Below are 27470 nucleotides of genomic sequence, written 5' to 3'. Positions count from 1 at the left end.
TCTCCTCATTTCAGTGCTTAGTGTTCCCTAGTTCTATTCTGGAGTACTTTAGCATGGTAAACAAGTCTAAATATTTACAGTGTTCCTTCCGTAGTCTAAATAAATTTTATCTAGGGTCATTACTTCTTTGCCATTAGTGTCCCTGCTTCTGTGCTTATAGATGATAAGGTTGCTTTCCCCAACAAACCATGTGAACCTGTTGCACCCAGGCCTGGAGCCACCTATGACCACAGCACCACGCAAGAGTCCAGAATTTAAGCAAACAGTTTAAAAATACATTAAAATATATGAAAAAGCAGGAATAAAGAAAGAGGAGAAATAATCCAAAAAAGGCTTAGCAATAGATGATAAACATATAGGAATCCAAATGTCTCATAAAAATCCAAAGGTAACACAGTCCAGGAATAGCCAAAAATCACAATTACAGCATCAATCCATAGCAAAAGGTATACTTAGAAAAACTTGCAGGAATTATAAAACAAGAATATAAAAACTTTCAGAATGCAAAACCAGGACTTGACTTGACACAAGGACCAAAGAAATCAGGCCTAGCTTCTCCCTCGAAAACCAATGTTGCCTGAACTAACTTTAAGGTAAACAACACGCTATGAAATCATTTCATTTCCCACGAGTTTTCTCTGTCTCTTTCCCATATAATCTCTTGGACCTACAGAGCCAGTTCTCAGCTCTAAACTGTAAACAACTACCTTTGTTAATCTCCGTAACACCAGGTGCTTTCTCTTGAGAGCTTTCCATTTCAATTAGCTCTTCACTTGACCCCTTATCTAAAGATGTTGTTTCTGGCTCCACCTTGGAGTTCTGCAATGTCTCAGCCAGTTTCATTTCCTTGGCCTGAATCATCAACACTTTGAATCTGGCCTGAATCTTCATCACTATGGATCCTAGGAAATCCCACAATCCTTTCTGATTCATCAGTGAACCCATCAGCCCCTGGCTGAACTATAACAGAACCATCACCAGGGTAACAAATTACCATGTAAGATGGAGAATATGAGAGTCACCTTTGATAAATTAGTTAATATTATAAATATTCCAATATATATTTCTTTAAAATGGGATATTGAACACTGCCACCACAACCACCCCGCTTTGTGCTAGATGTGCACTGTATTTTGAGAGTTTTGATGCTCTTTTGCTTACGTCAGCATTGCCACAACATAATAGCATTTCTCTTCTTTGCTTTCACTATTCTAAAGTTTACTTGTTCTTACTGCTGTTCAATTTTATCTACTTTGGCAACCCACATGATTTTACTTATAGACACCTGTGAAGTCATAATGTCGTCAACAGAATCTGATGTGTCATTCAATCAATCTAAATCAAATGTAGTGAAGATAAATGAGACTCAAGTATAAGAGAAGAAAATGTCATAAAGACTAGGATAGCAATAGCACTGAAATAATGAACGCCCAAATCTCGGATATGCTTTTCACCAAAATAATCTTGATTCCGGGTTTTGGTTGGCATAAGTAGATGTTATAAAGAGTATTTATTATTGAATGCAACTCCCATAAACAAACAGTATACATATATTTTAAAACAATAGCTTCTTGGAAGGGATATAGGTCAGTTAGAGACTGGTAGTTAATAGCAGGAAAATAGGCTTTGTTTCTCATCATTATCTGTTCTAATAGTTTATTGATATAACAAGTTTTCATTGATTCAATGAGTTTTCTATAATTGGGACTTTAAGTTGGATTGGGGCCAACATGCCTAATGTCTTTTGGGTGTATGCTTATCTTATTACTAAATAACATTAATCAGTAAATGCAGTAAACACAGTATTCATATACGTGCATGCACTGCAGCAATTCCACATCTTGAGTTACTATCCTAATTAATGGTATGCCTTGCTAGGTGGATTTGACAGAAATAATTAAATACTCTAGGAGGTATTAATTAAAATTGTGCACTTACGTGATAGACAGCTTGACACCAGATGCCTCGAGTTGGCCTCTGCCCTAACATCAACAGTACAAGTGCCTATTCTTAATTACCTGGTCAATTTTTTTTCTTGGATTAATTTTATTGAAATGCGTGTAGATTGCTAAGGAAGCAAACTATTGGTAGTCTAGCATGAGGAGTGTGTTGATGACATTTTGCATGAAAGTTGATATGGTGATCAAAATGTTACTCCCCTACAAAATTATATTCTCTCTCCTGTTTTCTTCAGAATGTAATAGTTCCTAGTGAGGAAAATAGTTACTAGGGCTACTGAATGAAAAAAAATGTTTCAGTACTCATTACAAAATGAAATGAAAAAAAATGTTTCAGTACTTATTACAAAATTGGGGCGGGCTGAGTAGTTTTTGAGGGTGTTTCCAAAATTATGAACCTAAAAAATGTTGTAACTGTAACGAAATAACTAATTTTTGTTACTTTTTCATTAAGTAATTGAACAAATGGGGAAACTTCAGGGGCTCATTTCTCCCTCATTTTTAGAGCTATCATGATGAAACCTGCTATAATTGTATCACAGATTTTTCACTGTTAGCCACCAAATTTCAGAATTTTACACCCATCCACTAATTTTTTAATTTTATACAAACTATATCTATATCTATCTACTTGAATTTTATATACAATGCAAGAGAAAACCAGGGTATCGATTCCTGCAAGTTTCAGAAAGATTCACACATCTAGTGATTTTGGGGTATTTTTAAAAGTTTAGACAAAAACATTTATGCCCCCCAAAAAGCCACAACAGCAATCCCCTTGGATGTCTAACAGTGTGTCTATGTGGCATATAGTTAACCATAGAACTTCAACTTAGCACAGATTTATATTATTACTTACTTTAGTACTCTTTTATTTATTATTATTAGACTTACTCTAAATTGCTAGCTTTTGCAGCCCTCATTGGGTCTTTCTGATGCTGAGCACTGCATTCTGGTAAATGTAGTTTAGGGCAGGGCCCTTTGAATTCTCTGTCAGAGGGGGCTTCACCTTCCCAAACTACATTTCCCAGAATGTTGTGTTGTCAATCTCCCGCCCAGCCCAGCTAGCTACCTTTCCTTATGGTGACCAGCAAGCCGTCTTGGTCTTCATTTAAATGCTTCATTTAAATGGCCTCTTTGACTTTACCAAAGTTGCTTAATTCATATACTGAAATTTAAACTGACTTTGGGAGGCTTCCGAATGTTTCAGAATCTTAACAAAAATTATTGGTGAGTGTTTTGATTCTTAAATCTTTCCGGCCCCTTTCCTACATGTTTCTTAATAACAAATCTAATGAATTACTAACAACTAACAGACCTAATATAGTTTTGCACAGTACTAATAGTTACAGAAGCTGTTCATTTAATTTAATTTGAAATTTTCTGCATTGCCCTCCATCTGGACTGGTTCCCAAGCACTTTACACAATTAAAATATCACCAAAAGATGACACAATTGAAATATCATAACCAGCTGATAAAATAGCCATCCTCAAGTGTTTTACATATCTGAAACTTCGCATGAAAAAATAAAATGGCTTTCATCTCTCACCTAAAAGAAAGTAGCACTAAGAGGCAGGTTTAATAGCAAAGGTTTCTCATAAAATTGAGTCATTGCTACACACAAAAATACTGTTGTTTCACCCCTTTCATCTGTAATGGAAAGGAGAGTATGATGATCTAAGAATTCAGGCCAACATGGTAAATTAGAAGATTAGATACCTTGCCCAGTGTTGTTTTGTGTATTGCAAGTCAAAGAATCATAAAAGCATAGAGTTGGAAGAGACCACAAAATCTATGTAATCTAACCCACTGCCATGCAGGAAAAGCACAATCAAAGCACTTCTGGCAGATTGTTATCTAACCTCTGTTTAAAAGCCTCCAAAGAAGGCTTTTACCACACTCTGAGGTAGTAAGATCCACTGCTGAACAGCTCTTGTGATCATGAAGTCGGTACTAGCTTTCTGAATTGTGCTTTAAAGTTGTCAGGCAGCCAGTGGAGTCCTTGTCTTGTCAGTGAGAATACACTGAACCACTCAAAATCTTGGCCTAATATATTCTCTAATATGCTGTGTTATATAAAAAGGAAGACAGGAAGGGGATTAAAAAGAAGTGCAGCAGCATCTTTAAGTCCAACTGTTTTTTTAAAGTTTTGCAAGGACTTTCATGGATATATGTTAACCCACTTCTTAGGTGATGCCTTATTTCCTTTTGTCTCTCCTTCCTCTATTCATTTTTATGCTGCAGGAGAATGACACAGTGGCTTTTAAAAATGTTATGTAGTAGAAAACAACAAATAACCGATTGTGAGATTATGAGGAAAGGCAGAAAGCAGAGCTAAAGAAACAACTGAAGAGAAACAATCAGGAGAAACACAGAGATAGATGAATGGGTGGATATACCATAAAGCACATGAAAGTGAAATGTGGTTTCAAATTTTTGAAGTCATCAAGTAAGGCCACGGAACATGAAGAAATCTCAATAGTTTCCCCTGTGTTATGCAGATTGATAGTGCTGCACAGAAACTATCAACAGTGAAAATGCTGTTGCAAAACATGTCCAAACTCTCAACAAGAACACCGAGTGGAATTATTTTCAAGTAGATTTTGATGTAGTGTTGCATTTCTCTACAGTTCACCTTCTCAAATAGCCTATGCATAATTATTTACATGACAGTGGGTTGTCTGCAATTTCTGTTGGACTTTCCACTCAGTGCTCCCACCAAAAAGGCACGTCTTAAATAATTATTCTTATGCCAGCACCCCCTCACCTTCATTTCCCAGTTTTCTAAGCAGAGTGAAGCAGTTTACATGTGCAGGTCTTTAACATTTGTGACAATAGGCAGAGGACTATATGAACGTTGGACTATTGTGTATTTTCCGGGCTGTTTGGCAATGTTCTAGCAGCATTTTCTCCTGATGTTTCACATGCATCTGTGTGACTGGCATCTTCAGAGGGTCCAGCCACAGATGCAAAATGAAATATCAGAAGAAAGTGCTATTAATACACAGCCATATAGCCTGAAAACCACACAACACCCCAGTGATCTCGACACTGAAAGCCTTTGTCAATATATGAATTTTCATGGACAAACAACATGAAAAGAATATATATATCAATCTCACTGCCCCCTCCTACTCAGTTAATTCTGATTCTGACTTTGGCCATACACACAAACAAATGAAGGGAAAAAACACAGGTTTCTTTTAAATGCTTGGATTCAAACTGTATTTTATCCTGGCATAAGCCGTTTTCACTCATCTGACCCACAAATGAGTCATCTACCAATTCATATGTTTCTGTTTCATTCGTTTGATCAGGTAAGCTTAAGATACAGATAGGAAAGTCTCTATAATGCCATAGCATATTTTCTTTCTGCTGCTCTCAATTACTCTTTCATAATTTTAGATCTCAAGGCTCTTCCAGGCTTGTGTGATATTTTCCTATTCCCAGTGAATATATTATATAGCAAAATGGCAGTTCCCTCAATAGAAATACAAGGCTCAGATAAACTATAGTTCCAACAGCTGCCAAGTCTGAACAGCAAGCTAAAAAACCACAAATAGAAGGTCCATTGGTTGTTTATCCAATCCTGATGTTTGCCAGATTCTCCAGTGCAGAATAATGGAATGGACTTGGACTACAACTCTGGAAATCAGGATATGATTTGCTGCTTGGCCATGGAAACTCCCTGGGTGACCTTAAGCATATCACACACTCTCAGCCCCAGTAGACCCCATGATAGGGTCACCTTAGGGTTGACATTAGTTGGAAACAACTTGAAGGCATTCAATTAACAGATTTATTTATTTATTTCCTATCAAAAAGCATTGCATAAATTAGTATAAAACTGATAAAAATACAAGGAGCATAAGTGGTTAAATACCTTTTGACCAAAAACGGGCAACAGCAACCATATTGTCTGTAGCCTCCAACAACTCTTCCTCTGTACATGAGGCAGGACATTGTGGACAAGCATACAGATGCAGGGTTCTGCTCCACAGTTGCAGAAGGTTGAGTTTTCTTTTAGGATTCTTTTAACATCTTTTAACAGTCACTGTGTCTATTATAGTCTTATCAGAAGTGTGCTTTTTTTTTTTTTAAATGAACACAAAGCCATACACATAAGTGAGTCTATCTTGTTTTGGTTAACTTGTGCAGCTTGTCTCCCAAAAGAAACAAATGCATGCCCCAGTGCAGCATGGCCCAAAGCAGACTGAACTTACAGCTGAGTTTTTAGTTTACTGCACAAGTTACTAACAAGGCTTTGATCTGCTGAGTGTTCTTCTTCTCATCACTTTTTATTCCTTTTTTAATGTTCCCTGCCTAATTTGTTTCTTTTCTATTTTTCAGAATTATTTAAGCATTACTTTCCCATTGATGTTGTCCTGTTTTATAGTTTTCTTTTCTTTCTTTTATTTTAAATTCTTCTGTCTTCACTCTCTCCCCCCCCCCATTGGAATTTCATAAGAAGATCCTTATTATGCACAGAAGAAAGGTATTATTAATTGGGCAAGAAGAGCTTTTATTTAATTTGGTGTGCTGTGACTTTTTCAAGGGCTAAAACTCAGGAACCTCTTGAATTTCCTCACCTTTATCCATGTCTGCTGCACCTAATTAGCATTGTTCTGTAGCATCGTTTCACAAAAAATATATACATTTCTTGAGGAGATGGTTGCCCTAAAGTCAGGAAGGACAAGATTATATTTTTAGTAGGTATAATATAATAGCAGAAGATATTTCTTTAAAGTTACATTTATCTCATTCTCATATAAAGAATGGGAAGTGGGGGGAATGTGTCAAGTAATAGTCCAAGATGATATCTGAGAGATTCTGAATATTTCCTCCTACATACATGTTGTTGTTCATTCGTTCAGTCGTCTCCGACTCTTCGTGACCTCATGGACCAGCCCACGCCAGAGCTCCCTGTCAGCCGTTACCACCCCCAGCTCCCTCAAGGTCAGTCCAGTCACTTCGACATCCTACATACATAGCGAGCTCTTATTTTCAGCAGCCTCCACCATGTATTTTTATTAGTCTTACACAACAGGCTGGGAGTTAGAGAAAGGATCACCCTGTAAATATTCCTTTAAGTTGCACACACTCTGCTTTCTGCATAAATAAGGTAAAGCTACAGTAACAGACTGGTTTGTTATCATTTTCAGCTTGGGACTTAGATTAAAGAAATCTCTTGATATAAATCTGGCAGTTTATTGTTAATGCTATGAAGGCTTAGTGTTGGATATACTGATTGAAATATGAAAGGATTCAGAACTTGACATGGCCAGAGACTTTTAAATCTATTTCCAGGGATCAATAAAATGATTTTACCTTTGTTGCTGTAAGTTTTTTGGGCTGTATGGCCATGTTCCAGAAGTATTCTCTCCTGACATTTCACCTGCATCTTTGGCAAGAATCCTCAAAGGTTGTGAGGTCTGTTGAAAACTAGCAGTAAGAAGCCACACCTTGAAAACTGCTAGGCCATTAAATGCTAATCAAGGTGGCCAATTGGAACATTCACACTTAGCTCCAACAGACAAGAGTTCTTTCTCCTACCCTGGACATTCCACAGATATATAAACCCCATTTTCCTAGTTTCCAACAGATCTCACAACCTCTGAGGATGCCTGCCATAGATGCAGGCAAAACTTCAGGAGATAATACTTCTGGAGCATGACCATACAGCCCGGAAAACTTACAGCAACCCAGTGATTCCAGCCATGAACTACAACGACAACAGTTATTTTTTCAAACAATATTTTATTAATGTGATAATGAAAAATACAACCTAACATTTATAGATCTAAATCTTGTTGTCAGACCTAAAGAGCCGTGGAATCAAAGGGATTTTACATATGTGTTAACTCTCCTAACATGGGATTGAATTGATCTATACCAGGCATGGGCAAACTTCAGCCCCTCAAGTGTGTTTGACTTCAACTCCAGAAATCCTAACAGCCTCAGGCCCTTTCCTGAAGCTGTTAGGATTTCTGGGAGTTGAAATCCAACACACCTGGAGGGCCAAAGTTAGGCCATGCCTGATCTATACCTTCTCATTCTTACCATATATTCTTTATATTCTCATTCTTCCTCCATTTTTCTTATATAACCTTTGTGGATCTTTTGAGTCACTGATGGCCCAAGTTAACTATTAGTCCAAGTAGTGTTCACTCATTAAAGCAGCATGAAATTAATAAATTAGAAACAACATAAATTACGTTGATTCAACTGTTCTGCTCTAAATAGAGTAATAGTAATTGGATTCCAACCTAGAAATGTCATGTCGATCAGTTCTTTAATATTAATCAACAATTCTATCTTTTTTCCCCTCAAGACAGGCTGCATGTACTTTGCCCATTTATACAAACTTTACATTTTCTTCCTCCTTTTTAATACACATTTCCCCAAGTAATATTGTATTTACTTTTTTCTTCCTTAATAGCATGGCAGATTTATTTCTGTGACTGAGTAAAATTAATCTATTGGCATTGGACAAAAAGAACTTGGATATTACCCATTATTATATTAATATTAATAGTTACCATTACTGTCAAAATGTAAAAAGAAAATAGAAATCGACAAAGAAAGAAGCATATCTATCGGCTTATGTTGCTATCTTCCCTCTTCAACCCACTCCATTATATTGGAAATGTTGTGCAAAGAATATTTTACTGTTTTTAGTCATTCTCTAGACTTAGCAGTCCTTGGCTCATGAAAATGTTTTCCTTGCAAGAGATTCTCCTTTCTATCTTATTTTTCCCATCAACAGATTTTTTTTTCTGTCTTTATTATTTTTGAAAGGGTTGTCTGGTCATATTTTCTTCTGTTTTACTTGATCTAATCAGAAGCTAGTTCAGTTTGCAGTTTTTTTTGTTTTTGTTTTTACCAAATTCGTGTGGAAACTTCTTTTCATGGCATGTCCTGAGTCAGCTCTATGAATTTAATTTCTATATCCTTGATTTAATCTACACAGACTGCTATTACACTAATGCTCTTCCATCATTACACTTTTTAAAAAATATATAGAGCCGCGGGTGGCGCAATTAGTTAGACCCTTGTGCCAGGTGAACTGCTGACCTGAAGGTTGGCAGTTCAAATCTGCAAGACGGGGTGAGGTTCTGTCTGTCAGCTCCAGCTTTCCATGCAGGAACATGAGAGAAGCCTCCCACAGAATGGTAAAAAGTGTCATTCATGGGACCCTTGGGACCCCCACAAACAACTCCGTATTTATATTTTGGAGACTGATTTTGGGGTGTTTTTTTTGACAAAAAACCCATGTAAGATGGAAATAGTTTGCTGTTCTGATCCCTCTCATCCTCCAAAACAAACAAATTGGGTGGGGGGGGGGTGGCCAAAAGAATGGCTGCACTGAAATGCACTACTATGGTCCATCATGCAGGCACAGGAAGAAAAAATGGCTCGTCTCATATTTGCATTAGCCCACCATTATTATTTCATTAATGTTTATACTTGTTTGAAGAAAGATGAATTTAAAGAAAGCAGACCACATGCTTTCTCTCTTCAGTACAGAGAGGGAACAAAGTGCTACATTCTAAATTCAGCCTTTTCAAGCTAGATGGTTACAAGTTTATAGCTCATGCCTATAGTTGGTAGTCAAATTGATCATAGTGCTGAGCCAAAGCAAAAGAGGAAGCTACGTCAGAAGCACCTGAGCTCCTGTTTGAGGGACATAATCTCTAATTCAATTGCCATGGCTCAATGCTATGCTATGCTAGGATTTGTAGTTTGGTGAGGCATCAGCATTCTTTAGCAGTCCCCATGATCCCATAGCATTAAGCCAAGGCAGTTAAAGTGGATTCCTTCTACAGCACAGATGCACCCTAAGGTTTTCTTTTCCATTGCTGAAAACTTTGGTGTCCTGACACTTTTGTGTTGAAAGAATGAATTATAAGCATGCAAAACTGTAATGCATTCCTTCTTTGGCCAAATTGCGAAAAGTGCACTTTTTGCCACTGTGCATTACATTTGCCAGCAAATACTTTTTTGGGTTTCAGGATTTTGAAAATTGAGGTGTGCATTGGGTTCAAAGGTGCATTAGACTCGAGCAAGTACAGGTATATTTCCTGGTGGTTAAGTAGTTCGCCAATGTATGGGGATAGGAGTTGGGTGGAAGCAGCTTCATGAATGGAGCCTCTGGTGGCACAATGGGTTAAATCCTTGTGCCGGTAGGACTGCTGACCAACAGGTCAGTGGTTTGAATCCATGGAGAGTCTGCTGCAGTGGTGATCACTCATGAACCACTGACACGATCTATAAATTTTTGATCCTGAGCTCCCTCTGTCAGCTCAAGCTCCCCATTCAGGAACATGAGAGAAGCGTCCCACAAGGATGGTAAAACATCAAACATCTGGCCGTCCCCTGGGCAACGTCCATGCAGACAGCCAATTCTCTCACACCAGAAGGGACTTGCAGATTCTCAAGTCACTCCTCACACACACACACACACAAAGCTATATGAATTCCCTAATGTAATGGGGAAAATATGTCTGAAGAATAATTTGGTTAAGCATTTTTAAAATCATAATGCTGGCAGAGTATCATCTGACAAAGAACTGGTAAATATATATAAATATATAATCTCTGTGGAATACTGTTGTCATGTGTTAACTGTAGTTGTGTGTTGCCAAGGGCAGCTTGCCATGTATATCCTCCCCATCCCATGGAGAGTTTCTGTGTCTGTACAGTATGTTTTTCAAAGCATAAAATGCTTCTATGGAGCCTCTCCATGTGATTACATGATCCATATGGCAAGCTGTGTTAAACATTACAGCTGGGTACAGAGAGTTACTACGCAGAATCAATTCCTTACAGAGAAAGGCTTTGATCTATCAAAATGTACTTTATTCTTTCAGGTGTACACCCAGGCATAGCAAAGACTGTGTGTCATTGTACCAACTCAGTAGGAGCTCAGTATAATTTTTGCCCTAAAAGGAACAGAGAAGGGGGTGGTTAAATATTTCTGAAAGCAATGAAGAGAGGCATTTTACTCAGAGCTACTTGAAGTTGGCATGCTTCGCAGTTTTATACATCGTTTCACTGCAACCAATTCATATCAATCAAAAGAAAAGATACGTTTTAATTCCAGAATATTCTGACTCCATACTTAGCATACAGAGTGTTGTAAAAATCCATTGTCAACTGAACTCAAACTTAAAAGACCTTATATACTCTAGCATTAAACATTTGCATCTGCCTAATCCGTGTGCACACAGTAAACATACCTATGCTCATTTTTATTTTATTTTATTTTAGTTTGGACATTTATATCCCACCTTTCTTGTCCCCAAAGCACCTTACAATTAGCACTCATTAGATACCATACAAACAATAGCAATAAAATCACAATTAAAACATTCACTAAACAATAAATTAAAACATTCATTTAAAATCTAACAAATCCAACACCAAATCCGAATACAAATCCAAAGTCATAGTCCGAGGTCTGTCCGTTGGCAATCAAGGAAATCGTATGCATTATTAATGCTGTGCCTGCTGCTTGAATGTTTATTTATTTATTTACCATATTTATATACCGCCCCTCTCAACCCGGAGGCGACTTGAGGCGGTTTACAGTCAATGCTTGGTCCCATAGCAATGATAAAGGACAGGAGGGAAGGGGCCAACCTGATTTCAACAGGGAATGTGTTCCACAGATGAAGGACCGCCACAGAGAAGGCCCTGACTCTTTTCCCCCACCAGTAGTGCTTACAAGGGTGGCGGGATCGAGAGCAGGGTCTCCCCAATGATCTTAAGCTCTGAGGTGGATCATAGACAAGTAAGCTGCGCCGGAACCGTATAGGGCTTTTAAAAGGTGATCAAAAGGATAAAATACTTTTAACCATATATGCTACCTTCAATTGGAAAACTGGGTTGTGAAAATATTGGAAATATTATAAAAACAATAATTGCAGCATACTAAAAATTACAATATTTTTTTAAAAATCCTTTTTCCCATAGGTGCCACTGCTGCAGCTCGAAAAGAAGTTATAAGGAACAAGATCCGGGCAATCGGCAAAATGGCTCGAGTATTTTCTGTGCTGAGGTATGACTTCTACATACCTTGTTGCTTATTGCAAAGGTTACAAAACACTTACCTTGTTGTTTATTCCTTTTCAGTCCACTTTGAGATGCTTTTAGGTGCTTCATGTGTATTAGGGCACTAATCTGCTGAAAGCCTCTTCCTACTCCACAAAGTGTTTGTTTATAGTTCTCTTGTGAGATGTCTGGCCAACAACAAGAAGTCCATTCTGATTTATGTTGAAGTGGTAATATTAGATCTAGGTATGGATTAGCAAGCACAGCTCTTGGAATCCCAGTTATGACCAAAAAGCTATAAGGTAAAAAGGTTACAGCACAGTCCCATTGTCACTGGAAAAGTAACAAGCAATTACCTACCATTCTTCTTCCTACAAACACGTCCCCACTCCTCATGTGGATTTATGCAGCATATATACATCTCTGAATACACTCTGAATATCCATGTCTGACACAGTCATTAAAATGTAAGTATACCAGATAGAGAGAAGGTAGCTAAGATGTGTTAACCATATCTTAAATTGTGAACTAAATTGGAATTTAGACCTTATATTAATGTTCTGCTCAGGAAATTGATTTGCAGGTATAAAGGTGAGACACGAGCTTTTGCCACCTTACGTTTCTTCACATGTGTCCAATTTCTTTGACATTTTAGTGATGGAAGAATGAAGTAGTTAGTTTATTCTGCATTTACCTTCTATTTCTGAAAAAAAAAAAGTATGACATCCAGTGCGCTGCAGAGAAATAAGCATCAATGACATGCAATATACTGCCTGGAAGAAATGAAGTTTCCTCGGCTAGAGCCTCTTCTGCCTCATTCAGTTGGTTGTTAGCTGCCATTGATATTGTTTCCTCCTGTTCTTCCCAGGGAAGAGAGTGAGAGTGTGTTGACACTGAAAGGCTTGACCCCAACAGGAATGCTGCCCAGTGGGGTGCTGTCTGGAGGGAAGCAGACTCTTCAAAGCGGTAAGTGTGTTTGTGCATGTGTGGTGTGATGTACGTAAACATCCAGCTGCCAAACTACAGAATTCCTGATGTTCTTTTCCTTTTTATGGAATTGCAGCATTTTTTTAAGAAAAGGGAAAGGGAGCAAGAGCTCAAAGTGGCTAGAAACGGGTTTAGAAAATTGGGGTGGATTTTGTTGGCTGATTTTCAACAAATGAACAAACCCAATTCAATGGGGTATAGCCGACATTATGTGAGGTGTGAGCAAGGATTCTTACACACAGAGAGGGGATTTGCAATTTGTTGAACAGGAAGATAAAGTTGGGTGGTGCAATGACTGCATTTTCTGCACTCATTCTAGTTCTCCAGGACTACACTGCCTTGTGTCAAAAGAGAAAACATGAATACACAACTATGCTCCTCCTTTGCCCAAACAAGTTAGGGTGAAATTAGGCCATATAATAGCCACAACTAGTGGGCACCCCTCCATGGGGAACTGAACAGAGACTTGCATCAGCTTATAACATGAGTATGCAGAGTGTGGCTCCTAAACCACATAAGTCCCATGTCCCACTTTTGCAGTCCTTAGAGCCGGGCACTAATTACACAAAGTCTCTCCCCCCCCCCCCTCCACTCCTCTTCTCATAAGCATCCCAGAAAGTGTACTCTCCCATATATCTGTGTTTCCTTCTGCAGCCACTTTCAGAATGGCAACTGGAAGAGATGCACCTTCAAATACTGTCTCTTCCTGTCACCATTTTGAGGGTATTGGCAGAAGAAAACTTGGGTATTTGGGTTTATTGGGTAACCTGCAATGAAAGAGTTGTGAGGGATTGGTCACACATAGTTGCCCATTCTGGCTTATATGGTACTCAAATAGAATGAGAGAGGGAAGGACAGAGAGAGTAAATGGAGAGTAAATGCTTATCTGTTTGGGTCCTAGACCATTCCTCACATTGCACATCAGTTCCAGATGATCTTGAGGTAGCCTGCCACCAAACATAATGCTTGATCTGAGTGAAAAAAACAATTGGATGTCCATTTCCATATGCAGTCAGATCAGCCCAGACAATCCCTCTGACAAGCCATTTTCATAGAAGGCAATAACAGATTGACTAATAGAGAGAAATTTTATTTATATAAAATAGGGTCCTGGAGACTTTGTTTTTCAAAAACATGCCACTGCAGCTGAATTCATACCATTAATTTTGAACAAATAATGTGCATGGCTCACAACTAATCCTCTCCAACTTCTACTCATAAGTAGGTCTACCACTGAAGAATGTAGAAGTAACTAGTCACAGATAATGAATTACTTATGCTCAATTCCTTTTTCAATATCAGCAGCCTAATTAAGTTACTTAATGAAACTTAACAAGGGATCCCTTTGCTTATGCTGCAATGCAACTGTAGTGCTCCAGCTGTGCTTTATGACCATATTTGCTTGTACTGCATTGCAAGCATTGAGCACAACATGCAACAGAATGTCAGTGGATTTAGTCAGTTAAAAATAGTTACACAAAATAATCTCAATAACAGTAACCAGTGATCTCACAAAACCTTCCACTACGTATCCATCTCCTTAACCTGCAACCCTCCATACCCCAATTCCAGGTAACAAACAAAATTTGGAACAAATTCCCATTCAGCCTCCCAAATATTCTAGTTGACAGACTGTTATGACTGTGAGTTGATGAAAGTGAGAAAATGACTGTTTCCCTGTAAGAGTACTGCTTCTCATCATATAAGAGGATTCTCCCATTTCATATGGGGAGATCTCCCAGCAGTGTTAGTCATCAGAAGAAATGGTGGAGAATTGTGCTTCGCACATAGAGGAAGGTGTGTTCAAATGTTAGGAATACTTCTGATATGCCTTCCTTACAAATATGTCTATAAAATAATAATAATAATAATAATAATAATAATAATAATACTTTATTTATAGACTGCCCTCTCTCCTAGAGGAAATTCAGGTCAGTTTACAACGCAAAAAGGCAAACATTCAATGCCCAGACAAATATTTTTTTAAAATTACACAATGCAATATAATAAACACAATAATGACAGTGAACTTATTGTATAAAAAACTGATGTCAAAATGAAAAACAAGATGCAAATAATCACATAGAAACAGGTTACAGTAATCAACATTAAAACATCTCAAATGAAAAAAACACACAATTAAAATAAATGGAATGTATTTATTTATTTAGGGCATTTATATCCCGTCCTATCTCACCTCCACAGAAGGACTCAGGGCAGCTAACAACCAGGATAGCACAGTGCCCACAATAAGAAAAGCATAAATGTACATAATATAATAAAACCAGTATAAAACAATATAAAATATTAAAACACATCACCGAATTGGCTGATTCTAGTTGTTCTTGAAGTGTACCCAAGTGGCCACGAGGTACAAGTAGGTCAGTCAACATTCCAATTGATCTAGAGTGTCCTAGTTGTCCTCCTCTCCATAGAGATTTCTTAAAAGGAGAGGAGGGTGGAGGCCATTTTTATTTATTTGGAGAGGGAGTTCCAGAGATGAAGAGTGATCATGGAGAAGGCTCCCTCTCTCATTCCCATCAACTGTACTTGTGACGGGGGTGGAACCGAGAGCAGGGCCTCTTCCACTGACTGCAGTGCATGATATGGTCTATACAAGGAGATGCAGTTGGACAATAAACCCGGACACAAACAGTACATATACACAGAAAGGGAGTTAATGGGCATTAGAAGTATAACAGATCACATACATGTATACAGTAGGGTCAGCTGAGTAGGGCAATGCACCAAACTCTTAGTTTGACTAATAAAAAAAATATCGTCATTGGTTCACAAAGAACTACAAAACTGATATTCTGTAATGGGAATTCAGTTTTTTTCTGGGAGCCATTCTAGAAAAAAAAACTTAACTTATGCATGATAAATTCAAAATTTACTTGAATAAACCTGAAGGGAAAAACTTGTTAATGGTGGCTTTGTTATTTAGGAAAACACAGAAGCACTTTCTCCAGTCAGTTCATGGCTTCAAGTCATGTTTTGTAAAAGTGATGCTACAGAGTTATAGCTAGTAGAGTATTCCTTTTGAAAAGAGGAGCCACAATCAAGTATTTTAATGTATGAACTGTACCCTGTTATCTGTGTGTACTACTGTATAACATATACTTCATGCACCCATGCACGTGAGACATGGACATTCGCCTTTTCAATAACTCAGTCTCAGCCTCTAACTTTCCGTTTCTTCCTTGGAGTTTCTTCCCTGTATTTTTCCCTTTTCTGTCTCTTTTTCTCTTATCTAGAAGATTCAGGTATTCTGTGGTAAACTCTCTTTTTGGTGGCTTGTGTGTTACACACATGGTAATGTTCTGCTTTGTAAATGCTGCAGTATGATAACCCATGTACTTTTGTCACACTCAAGGAATTTTTTGATGCATATATTAGAAGGTCTTCATCATGAGTCCCTTGGTTTTGATAAAATTCAGTCCAACAGATGCTCTGCAGTTGACCCAGTAACTAGAAAGCACTTTGGTGACAGTATCCAAAAGTCTTACTAAACTGGGTGTTGGCAAAGCTCCTCATACTGCAGTGTTGTAGCTTAGTGAAACATTACTATACACAGTTCATTAGATAACACCTTGCACCGTTCACCAAATATACTGAAATCTACATACTTTCTGTTAAGCACATTTTTCTCACTGCTCTATGTATTAACAGAAAATATGATCAATATATTCTGTGAAATGTGTACATTCCTAGTGGCCATTATTTTCACCGTATCCATGCTGATTTGGATTCCTGTCACTCATCTTATTTTCTATTGTTTCCCTCTCTTCCATATTTATTACACATATTTAGTTTAGTTTGGTTGTTAAGTTCTCTTATTTGCCACACCTGAGGGCTATAGATTCCATGGGGGAACTTGTCTTTGACACAAGATGACACTTAATGAGATTCCACTGATCTCCATATTCAACATTGTAACTGCAAAAAAATGTAATAACCTAAATTGGATAGCTCTTGTTCCATCTTTTTTCTTTACGGGCAGGATACTCTTCCATGCTGCCATTCTCAACTCATAATTTAGATGGATCTGGCTGCCAAAGAGAATTTGATATAAAATGTAAAACATTTCTAATATTAAGTTCTGCTTGCAAATTCCCCTTAAAACCAATTCAGAAGGCTACTGTGGTTTGATATCCATGCTATCTTACCAAGCAATTATGAAACATGTCATTGTTTTGCCAAAATTTTAAAATGAATCTAGATTTGGTTGTTTGGTTTTTTTTAAAAAAAAAATAAACAACTTCAGTTAAGATCAGCTTTTTTAGTGTTACACTTTAAAAATAATATGAAAATGGTGTGTGATGGGTAAAATTGAACACTGTCTTTGAACACCCTGCAAATTTCGTAATTCTTTTTTCATGTGTGCCTGCATTTTAAAAAGAAATGGAGGAAAAATCATGAACAGCTCTTTTTCCAAGACAATGCTATTGCCCGTATACTGACCACAGGAAATACTCTAATATTGTGGTGTTCATTATTGGTCAGGGTTGCTTCGCTGGCTTAGCCTCACACTATTGTGCATTCCTCAGACTAACTTGCCCCATTCAATGCTGCATGTGTGCTTAATCCTATTAACACTGTAGGCTGATGGGCAATAAGGTACAGGTAAATTAAAGTTAAAATTGAATTTTGTTTTACTAACCAAAAAGCCTTGATGATACCTTAAAGACTGTTCAGTTTTATTTGGTTTCATCCGTGGCCATATAAAATGTGTCAGTCCTTAAGGTACTACAAGACGCTGAACACCAATAACCCCCTAGGAATATAATCAGTGTGGCAATGTTTATGTTAGAGGAAACAATTATATTTCATCTCCCCCACCACCACCAAACAATAAAAAAGAAATCTATTGCTTGCAAGTTACAACACTTGTGTCTGTTTTGTGTGTAGCATTCTGTGTTGTCTTCTGTGTCAAAATCCAGCACTTACAGTAACCTTTAAGTGTACTAGCTCCTTTGCTATTCACTGACTTGTTCTTAGAGTGAAATCCTCTGCTCATTTTTCTCATTCGTTTTGCTACCCCTTTCTTCTCTTCAGCTACTGTTGAGGCTATTGAGGCTGATGAAGGTAAATTGGCCAGACCCCTTTCTGTTGTTTTTGCAACAGATAAGGGCTCTGCTGGGTGTATTCATTTTTCTTTTCTTTTTTTGCTGTAGCTTGTATAGAGTGTGTGGGTGTTGAGCTAACAACCGTGGCTCAGTATTAACCTAAGTTTACTTGCTTTAAAGGGGAAAGTGTTTCTTTTGTTGTTGGTGTTGTTTCTTAAAGTGGCAACGATGTTCCGATCTGTGTCCTTGAAGCTTAAAAGTGCCGAATCGTATCTCGCCTCTCGAGTCAAAGTGGCCATGGCAGCTCTTCAGTAAAAGCCATTTGACAAGAACCCATTTCCCAGGATGGGGGGCACGTTCTTCACGTCATCTTCAACTAGATCTCAAAATTGGAAAAAAAATGTGACTTCATCGAGTTAAATGTTCTCCCTTAAGTGAGGTCCCTAACGAAACTTATTTTTATTGAGTCTTCACTCTAGTTCAGAATATTTTAAAATGTCCCCTCCAGGTCAGGGGAAAATTAAAATCATGACAGCAGGATGCATTTTTTTCTGCAAACATTGGGAACTTCTGTAACATTGATTTTAGTACCACCACTATTTTCTAAATGACTGCTGATAAAACATGAATTGCTCTCAAAACTATTTGAAATGTCCAGCTGCCTTTTTCAAGGATTCTTTTCTCTCCATTCCTAAGCAATTCAAGCAAGTTAAGCTAAGACATCAACCAAACTCTTTATCTTTTAATATTTATGTATGTGATGATACAATTAAGCATTCAAATTGTTTTGCAAGAAGACTCTCATAAGTTCCCCTTTAAAACAAAACAACAAACAAAAATCTTCAGTTGTATTTTATTCTTGCCCCCCTAAAATGTGAGTTTTTCCAAAAAGAATAATAACAATAATTCTAAAAAAAATAATTAGCTACTAGTTCTTTTGGCAAGGAGTAAGAGTGCCATTTTGGCTCCTTCTGTCTATTTTTGAATAAAAATCCTTTTTGTTACAGTAGCAGAAAAATTCTTATAAAGAAGTAAGAGAAAATACAACTGCTTTCTAAATAGCAGTGAGCGAGCTGCTATTTACGTTGGAATCCTCTATTCCTGTTGGCAAACTACTCTGCAGTGTGCATTCTTGTTGACAGTTTGGCTGTTTCTTTTCCTGTGATTTCTGTGACTGTGTTGTGTTTTTTTAGTATTACCTCAATGTAAACTGCTAATAATCATTGTCTGACCAGCAACTGCGGCAGAGCACTTTCTTCAACACGATGGTATATAACTGTGTCTGCTTGACACCGGGTTTAACATTTATGCAGCCCATTCTGGGAATATGTGTTCTTCGAGTTAAATTTCTCTTTATCATTATGTTGTACTGTGATCGAATATTTGGTTTCTAAACAATTAATTTCTTTTTTTACTTTAATTTAATTTATGGTATTTTATTTATTTATTTAAAATATTTTCTCCTTTGAGAAATCTACTGAAGATTTTGGTTACATGACTAGCTTCACTGGGGTCCTGTTCATGCCTTTAAGGGAGACTAATGTTTACACCTCCAGCTGCAGCAGAATGTCCTGCCAAAGTCAGTCCACATTACACTTGAACTTACCCTTCATTTTACACCCGTTTGAAGAGACTAGGTATGAATTGGCAGCACTGATGTAAAGGCAGGTTGGATATATGGTATGCGTCTTCATTTAGCCTCATCTGAGCTATAAAGGTTTGGTGAAACCTGGTTAGGAATGGGTGGAGGACTTAATGTTGGTTTACATGTGAGGAAGGGCAGTTCCAGACAACCAAGAGTGAGTTTGCTCTACAGAATGTTCCAGAACAAATTAAGCTATCTGAAGCAGTCCTACATTGGGTTGGATCCAAAATGTCTCTTCTTCATGACGAAGATGTCTTTCTTTACGAATATATCATCTTTTTACCAGCATGGAGTCCAGTACAGCTTCTTGTTATTGTTTTGTGCCTTCAAATCATTACCAACTTATGGTGATCCTAAGGTGAATCTTTCATGTGGCTTTCATGACACCGTCTGTTCAAAAGGAGATTGCCCTTGCCTTCCTCTCAGGCTTAAAGAGCTGGCTTGTATGAGGTCACCAGTGAGTTACCATGCCCTTGCAGGGATTGGGATCCTGGTTTCCAAAGTTGTAGTCCAACATTGAAACTACTACATCATCCTGACTCCCAACACACAGAGGACTAAAACAAGATAGTTTAAAACATTGAAATACAATTAAACAAATGATTAATTTTTTTAAGGCCAGATTAACCTTGTGCTAGAATCTTGTGCAAAGGAAAATGGAACCCCATGTAACTACAAATTCTCCACATTCGCTGGAGTTAAAGGTCACAGGGTCCCAGCAATTATTTAAAATTAATTAAAAAGTACTTTTTTTAACCTGAGATAACATCTCTCTAAGAATGTCTAGATCAGTGGCTCCCCCCCCCTTTTTTTTTTTTTACCAGGGACCACTTTGACCAGGGACCACTGTCCAACATTAGTGACAAAATGGGTACAAATCAGTTTTTGGTCAACTTTAGATTTGGTTTGATTATTTGGGGTGCTAGTTCAGAAAATTGTATTGGATATACCACATCAGCTCTAATTTCTGATACAGAACATATGCCGTCCAATAGTTGCCATCTGCTCACCCACATAAAACCATATTTATTTATTTATTTATTTACTTACTTACTTACTGCATTTCTATGCCGCCTCTCTCAGCCCAAAGGCAACTCATTTAATAATTTAGAGCTTATGTGGTCTATCCAATGCAATCTTCTGAATCGGCACCCAAAATAACCCCGGAAACAGGCCTAAAAATTGAGACACCAAGAAAAAAAATTGGTAGCACTATGCTATTATCCGTACTACAAGTAAGTAGTAATGGTGAGGCTGTGGACCATATTTTAGTTCTTGAGATCCACTGGTGGTCTATGGACCACAGGTTGGGAACCACTGGTCTAGATTTTCCAGCATGATTCTATGGCCAACTTGATTCTATGGCTGGTTGTTGACTATAGAATTTCACTAGAAAACCTAGTGATTTCTAGAGAAACAATATTAATCATATCTGCAAATAATGAAATCAGCAAATGTGAAACTCTCAAATGTGGATGGCCAACTGTAAATTCTTCTGCTTCTAGTGGCAGAAGCACTTTAGTAAAGCACTGTGTGAATTCTGGTGCAAGTTGTTATGAAATTGCACCAATGGCTAGTTCTTTTTCACTCAGACCTTGGATCCAATCCACTGATGAACTGCTATATTTTTCACTAACTAATTGTTTTAATTTTGATATGTTCTTCAGATGGCCCAACATGCAGTAGATTCCATATAGCTATGAATTATTTTTTAAAACAAAGAAGAAAAGAAAATATCATCACTTGGTAAAGCGGATCAGTCATCAGTAGTTGTCCATAATAGGCATAGTAGATAGTACAGTGTCAACATAAGAGAAGATGGACTTGCCACAAAAGTCAACTCAAGTTGTACTAAAAAAAATGCCTTTAAGATAAAATGTTAACATATTACAGGTTTCAGAATGAGTTACACTTTCTCAGTGGAGATCAAACCTCTTGATAGAGAAATTATAACAAATTCAGTGAGGGTAGTGTCAGTAAATTACTGAAAACTTTGTTAATGGACTGTCACCCAAAGTGACATCACCCATGTTTGTGTTTTATACACTTTCTAAAATAAATCCCATAATGGATAGCATTGTATCAGGCCCTGCTGGTAGGGGAGGAAGCATCTCACTGAGGCTTTTTGAAAAAATGCCCAGTAAGAGAAATTGTGGGACTCTTAATGTCATTGTTGAAGGGCAGGTTTGTTGACTTTTAAATTCGGTTACTGGCTCCTGTTTTCTTACACTTTCAAAGTTAAGAAGGGCAAATATGCCAAAGGAATGGTATTCAAAGTCCATGTCACACTGAATTATTGCAGTTTAACCAGATTATTGTGTAGTGCTTTAGGGCTGACAGAGAAGGTTATTGTTCCTGAGTAGTGTATGATCATTTCCCCCGTAGTGAAGACAGTGAGGGCTTTCTGTCTCATTCATTTTAAGAGTTTCCTCAAATTATAAAACCACTTAAATTCCCTGTACAGGTGCCTTCATAATGGGAACAGCCTCTTTACCATGATTAAAGGAACAGACTGTTCAATAAAATCCTACTTATCCCCATCCTCTTCCTTTTTAGAATACATGAAGTTTCTGTCCCTACCTTGACCATGGTGTAATGTTGCATCAGTAATCACATTCAGAAATCCAAATTATGCTTTTTTAACTAAGATTCTTACTTAAGCTTTAAAACAAGTTACCAAATCCTAATAAAAGAAGAAGCTCTATTGTGATTAATTTGTATTCTGATGTAGCATTTCATCATGACTAGGTTCAGCAGGGAAAATGTCCAAATGGCTGTGAGACTTATTAGCACAGTCCTGGTCACTTAATTCTCGCTAACTGCCCAATGCCCTTGCAAAGATGTAGAACTCATTTTTCAAGTATCCCTGGTCTTTTTTTAAAAAAACCTTTCATCTTTCACGTGATTATCTGATAATTTTCTCTAGATAACAATACTGTATATACTCATGGATAAGTCAACTTCATGTAGAAAGCAGGTTTGGGTACCAAAATTCTGGATTTTGACAAAGGAAAGGCTGAGCGAAGAAAGATAGATGCTTGTGAACTGTGGTGCTGGAGGAAAGTTCTGAGAGTGCCTTGGACAGCGAGAAGATCCAACCAGTCCATATTTCAAGAAATAAAGCCTGACTGCTCATTGGAGGGAAGAATAGTAGAGGCCAAGATGAAGTACTTTGGCCACGTCATGAGAAGAAAGGAAAGCTTAGAGAAGACAATTATGCTGGGGGAAATGGAAGGAAAAAGGAAGAGGGGCCAACCAAGGGCAAGATGGATGGATGGTATCCTTGAAGTGACTGGATTGACCTTGAAGGAGCTGGGGGTGGTGACTACTGACAGGGAGCTCTGGCGTGGACTGGTCCATGAAGTCACAAAGAGTAAGAAATGACTGAATGAACAACAACAAGAAGATGGATCAAGCTCTTGTCTTTCACCACTCTGCTAAAAAAAAATGCTAAATGCAGTATTTACATTGACCCATGGATAAGCTGACCTACATTTTTAGTGTCACATTTTTGACCAAGATTTCTTCTCTTATACATGAGTATATACAGTACTGGAATCCCTAGTGGCACAGCAGGTTAAACTGCAGGGCTGCTGAACTTGCTAACCAAAAGGTCAGTGGTTCGAATCCAGGGAGAGGAGTAAGCTTCCACTGTTACCCCAGCTTCTGCCAACCTAGCAGTTTTAAAACATGCAAATGTGAGTAGATCAATAGGTACTGCTTTGGTGGGAAGGTAACAGCACTCCATGCAGTCATGCTGGCCATATGACCTAGGAGATGTCTATGGACAATGCTGGCTCTTTGGCTTAGAACCGGAGGTGAGCACTACCCCCCAGAGTCAGATATGACTGGACTTAATGTCAAGGGGAAACCTTTACCTTTTATATACAGTACTTGTTTCTTCAAAAGCTTAGTTCAGCAGTGAATATGGCTGTAAACAGTCACAAAAGTTCCTAGGCAAGCTATATATTGGAAAATTCCATGTTTTTATATGAAGTCCTTGACAGCTGCTGTGCTGCCAGATTTTGTCTGTTCCACCCAAACCTAAAGGCTATGAGGCAATTAGGCACTTACTACCTAAAATCCATTTGACAGGCATTTTCTTCCAAAAGTACTATTGCAACATAAGATTTGTGAATTTTTTATGGTCTGCACAACTACCTCTGCATTGCTCATGAAAGCAAACATTTTAAGTGCATGAAATTGCAATAAGAACTTCCTTTCCTCAAACAAAAAAGGTGACTTTTGGCCCTTAGACTTTGAAGATAACACATGCCAGTTGCTTCTATTCTTTGTGTGTGTGTGTGTGTGTGTTGTGAAAAAGAACATTACCTTGTTCCCAAAACTGCAGTATAAAAAAGCAGAGGACTGAATTTTATTGGAGGTATCTTAACTGCTCATAAGACATTGGCTTTTTTACTTTCTAGCTGTTTTCAAATACTTCTGGAAGCTTTTGATTGCATTGTCATTTTATTTTCGTCACTACAAAGGAATCTCCCCACTCAGTTGACTGTTCGATAAAACTGTCCAAAGGCTGTCCCTTCGTGTCGCCATTCACTTTCTTTTCCCTTTTTGTTGTTTTTGTTTTTTTGTTTTGTTTTGTTTCCTCCCCCCTCCCTCCCATTTCCCATGTAGCCATCAAAGGATTCTCGCCGCAGCACAAGATCACGAGCTTTGAAGAGGCCAAAGGCTTGGACCGGATCAATGAGCGGATGCCTCCCCGCAGAGATGCCATGCCATCAGATGCCAACCTGAACTCCATCAACAAGGCAATCTCCTCAGAGACTAATGGCACTGACAGTAATGGCAGTAATAGCAGCAATATTCAGTGACCATTTCTGATGTATTTTTGTTTATGAGCTGCAGGGCATGATGGGGTTGCTGCTCATCAGCAGTTGGATGTTCTTGCCTCTGATGATAGCTTACGGGGGCCAGGTGTTGGATTCAGTTTACAATATCATCTAAGAAGAGATAGTAAACTTTATTTTGGTGGGTGGGGGGTTGGGGGTTAAAGACCTCCTTGGATATGCCTTTAAAATGCTTGTAGAAAAGCTAAATGAAAGCTAATGCTGGTATATATTGCAAAGTTAGGGGAATGAACATGTTTTCCTACTGCATTGGAAACTTCTAGATATGTTAACTGAAAGGCCTTTTATTATGTTACTGGACATGACAACTTTGTCTGATTTCTTACTAACTATTGTACGTTTACAGTTGCAGCACTAAACATGGACAACATCGAAAACATTTTTAACAAAAGTGATGTACAAACTAAATAAGGAGACTATTTATTGATAATGTTTTGCTACTCATGTCAGACAATGGCTATCTTAAAAAAATTAGGCTATCTTAAAAATATATATAAAAATAAAAAAAGAATGTTGCAAAATTTGTTTAAAAATGCCAAAAAAGGACAGTTTAATTTTGTACAGATTATGCTTACCTCAGGTTTCTTTAGTGTGCTTGAATGCCCTTCTTTAAAGATAACATTTACCTTAATTAATTTGGCAGTGATAATTCTTTATTATTTTTTTTCTTTTACGTTTTTAAGGACAAAAAAAAACTGGAATAATGATACCCTTCTTTTCTTTTCTTTCTTTTCTTTTCCTTTTTTGCTGTTTATATTTAGGATTTTTTTGGGTAAAAATCAAGTCTTGGTTGTGGCTTGCTGAATTTAAATATTTATGAGTGGTGCATTTTTAAGTATAGTGAACAAGACACCATATTAAGTGCAGTGAAAGCATCTATATTCTGTAAAAATCTGCCTATGCATGTTTTTTAAGAAAAAAAATTGGCTGTATAGGCCTGTATGGGACTGTAATGCGCTTAGTGGTCTGACTTATACTGGAAATGTATGTATACTGGCGTACTTTATATTCTCTAAAAAAAGAAAATGCTAATGCCTTTGAAATTTTGTAATCAAAAAAAGCTTTGAAAAATCTAAGGGGGAGAGTATTCTTAAAGTTTTTAATATAAGCTTGTCAGTGCACATATAGATGGTTAGCATGTTTAGCAAACCTTGTGAAATTAAAACTAAGTTTGTAGTTACATGTGAAACTAAATGCATGATAACTGTTAATGTCATGATGGTTTAGTCATTTTGTTACGTTCTGTCATGTGCCACAAAATGTGTAATTTTTTCACTTTTTTCCCTTTGTATATCAGTTACGGGTTACAACTGGTGCATTCTTAAAGGAAGAGGAAAAAAACCAACAAAGCAGTCCACTGATATTTTTTAACAATTGTATAAGTGCCCAAGTAATTCACTACAGCCTACAGCCTTGCCTTTGTAATTTGACTTATGAAATGTTGGCAATCAAAGCATGCACTTGTAACAATGAGAAAAAAGCATTTTATATTACTACTCAATAAAAATGTGCATGAATATAAGGCTCCTCTCAATAACTGCCTGAAGTATTCTAGTATGTGTCTTTAATTCTCACCAGAAAGAAGACTTGGATTGTGTGTTTTGTTCATTCTAGGGTTGCAATACGATTTGGTTCTCTGGGAGCTATATTTATTTATTTATATATTAACTTCATTTATACCCCACCTTTCTCCCCCTTTCAGGACTCAAGGTAGTTTACAACTCTAGAACAATTCGATACTGGTAAAATCAATAGTAAAAACAATAACATACCCCCTCCATTAAAACAGTTAATAATTAGTCAATAAACACATTAAAACAGTAAACAGATTAAAACATATAAAGTGCATAGTTCCATTAGTCCAAGATCCTTGTTCATAATTCATATTCAAACCATGTCAAAGCCCGTAGTCACTTATTCTTTGAACGCTTGTGTACAAAGCCATGTCTTTAACTTTTTTCTAAAAACTAGAAAGGATGAGGCCTGCCTCATGTCGCTGGGGAGGGAGTCCCACAGCTGAGGGGCCACCACTGAGAAGGCTATGTCTCTCATCCCCACCAATTGCATTTGCAAAGGGGGTGGGACCAAGAGCAGAGCCTCTCCAGACAGTCTTAAAGTTTTACTAGGCTCATACAAGGGTATACATTCAGACAGGTAAGTTGGACCAGAACCATTTAGGGCTTTATAGACCAAGACCAGCAATTTAAATTGGGCCCGGTAACAAATCGGCAGCCAGTGGAGCTGACGCAACAGGGGAGTTGTGTGCTCCCTGTATGCTGCTCCTGTTAGAAATCTGGCAGCCACATATTGGACTACCCCACGTATAGTGCATTGCAGTAGTCTATGCAAGAGCATGGGCCACCATGGCCAAGCATGACTTCCCAAGGCACAGGTGAAGCTGGCTCACAAATCAGGTTGTTAATCCTAGACAGACTAGGATCATGCAGTTGGAAGAGACCTCACGGGCCATCCAGCCTAACCTCCTGCTATGCAGGAACACACAATCAAAGCTCTCCAGCAGATGGCCGTCCAGTCTCTGTCCAGAGAAGGAGACTCCACCACGCTCCAAGGCAGCATATTCCACTGTCAGACAGCTCTAACTGTCAGGAAGTTCTTCCAAATGTTTTGGTGAAATCTCATTTCCTGCCATTTGTATCAATTCCTGAGTCCCTAGAATAGCAGAAAACTAGCTTGCCCTTTTCTCAGTATGTCACCTTTTCAAATATTTAATCATGGCAATCATGCCCTCTCTCTCTCAACCTTCTCTTTTCCAAGCTAAGCATGCCCAACTGACTAAGCCACTCCTTTATAGAAGGGAGCTGTGTATGTTTAGCTTGCAGAAGAGAAGGTTGGGAGGGAGCATTGTTCAATGCTCCCTCAATGTTGAC

General features: G+C 37.9%; 1 protein-coding gene across 4 annotated transcripts in view; it reads left to right on the top strand.

Moving 5' to 3' along the window:
- PPP3CA (protein phosphatase 3 catalytic subunit alpha) overlaps nucleotides 1–26104 on the top strand; it is a 223234-nt gene extending 197130 nt beyond the window's left edge. Inside the window, exons 11-15 of one of the 4 annotated variants that reach the window (XM_067468613.1) lie at nucleotides 6429–6455; nucleotides 11936–12020; nucleotides 12882–12979; nucleotides 18059–18088; nucleotides 24350–26104. In XM_067468613.1, coding sequence (XP_067324714.1) covers nucleotides 6429–6455; nucleotides 11936–12020; nucleotides 12882–12979; nucleotides 18059–18088; nucleotides 24350–24546 — 437 coding nt within the window. In that variant the 3' untranslated portion in view covers nucleotides 24547–26104. The remainder of the gene's footprint in view (nucleotides 1–6428; nucleotides 6456–11935; nucleotides 12021–12881; nucleotides 12980–18058; nucleotides 18089–24349) is intronic. The other 3 variants (XM_067468615.1, XM_060779164.2, XM_060779165.2) reach the window with 3 other exon arrangements.
- Nucleotides 26105–27470: the final 1366 nt, after the last annotated feature.

Source organism: Anolis sagrei, chromosome 5 (assembly GCF_037176765.1).
Source record: "Anolis sagrei isolate rAnoSag1 chromosome 5, rAnoSag1.mat, whole genome shotgun sequence".
Taxonomy (NCBI): domain Eukaryota; kingdom Metazoa; phylum Chordata; class Lepidosauria; order Squamata; family Dactyloidae; genus Anolis; species Anolis sagrei.
This window is presented reverse-complemented; position numbering and strand designations above follow the sequence as displayed.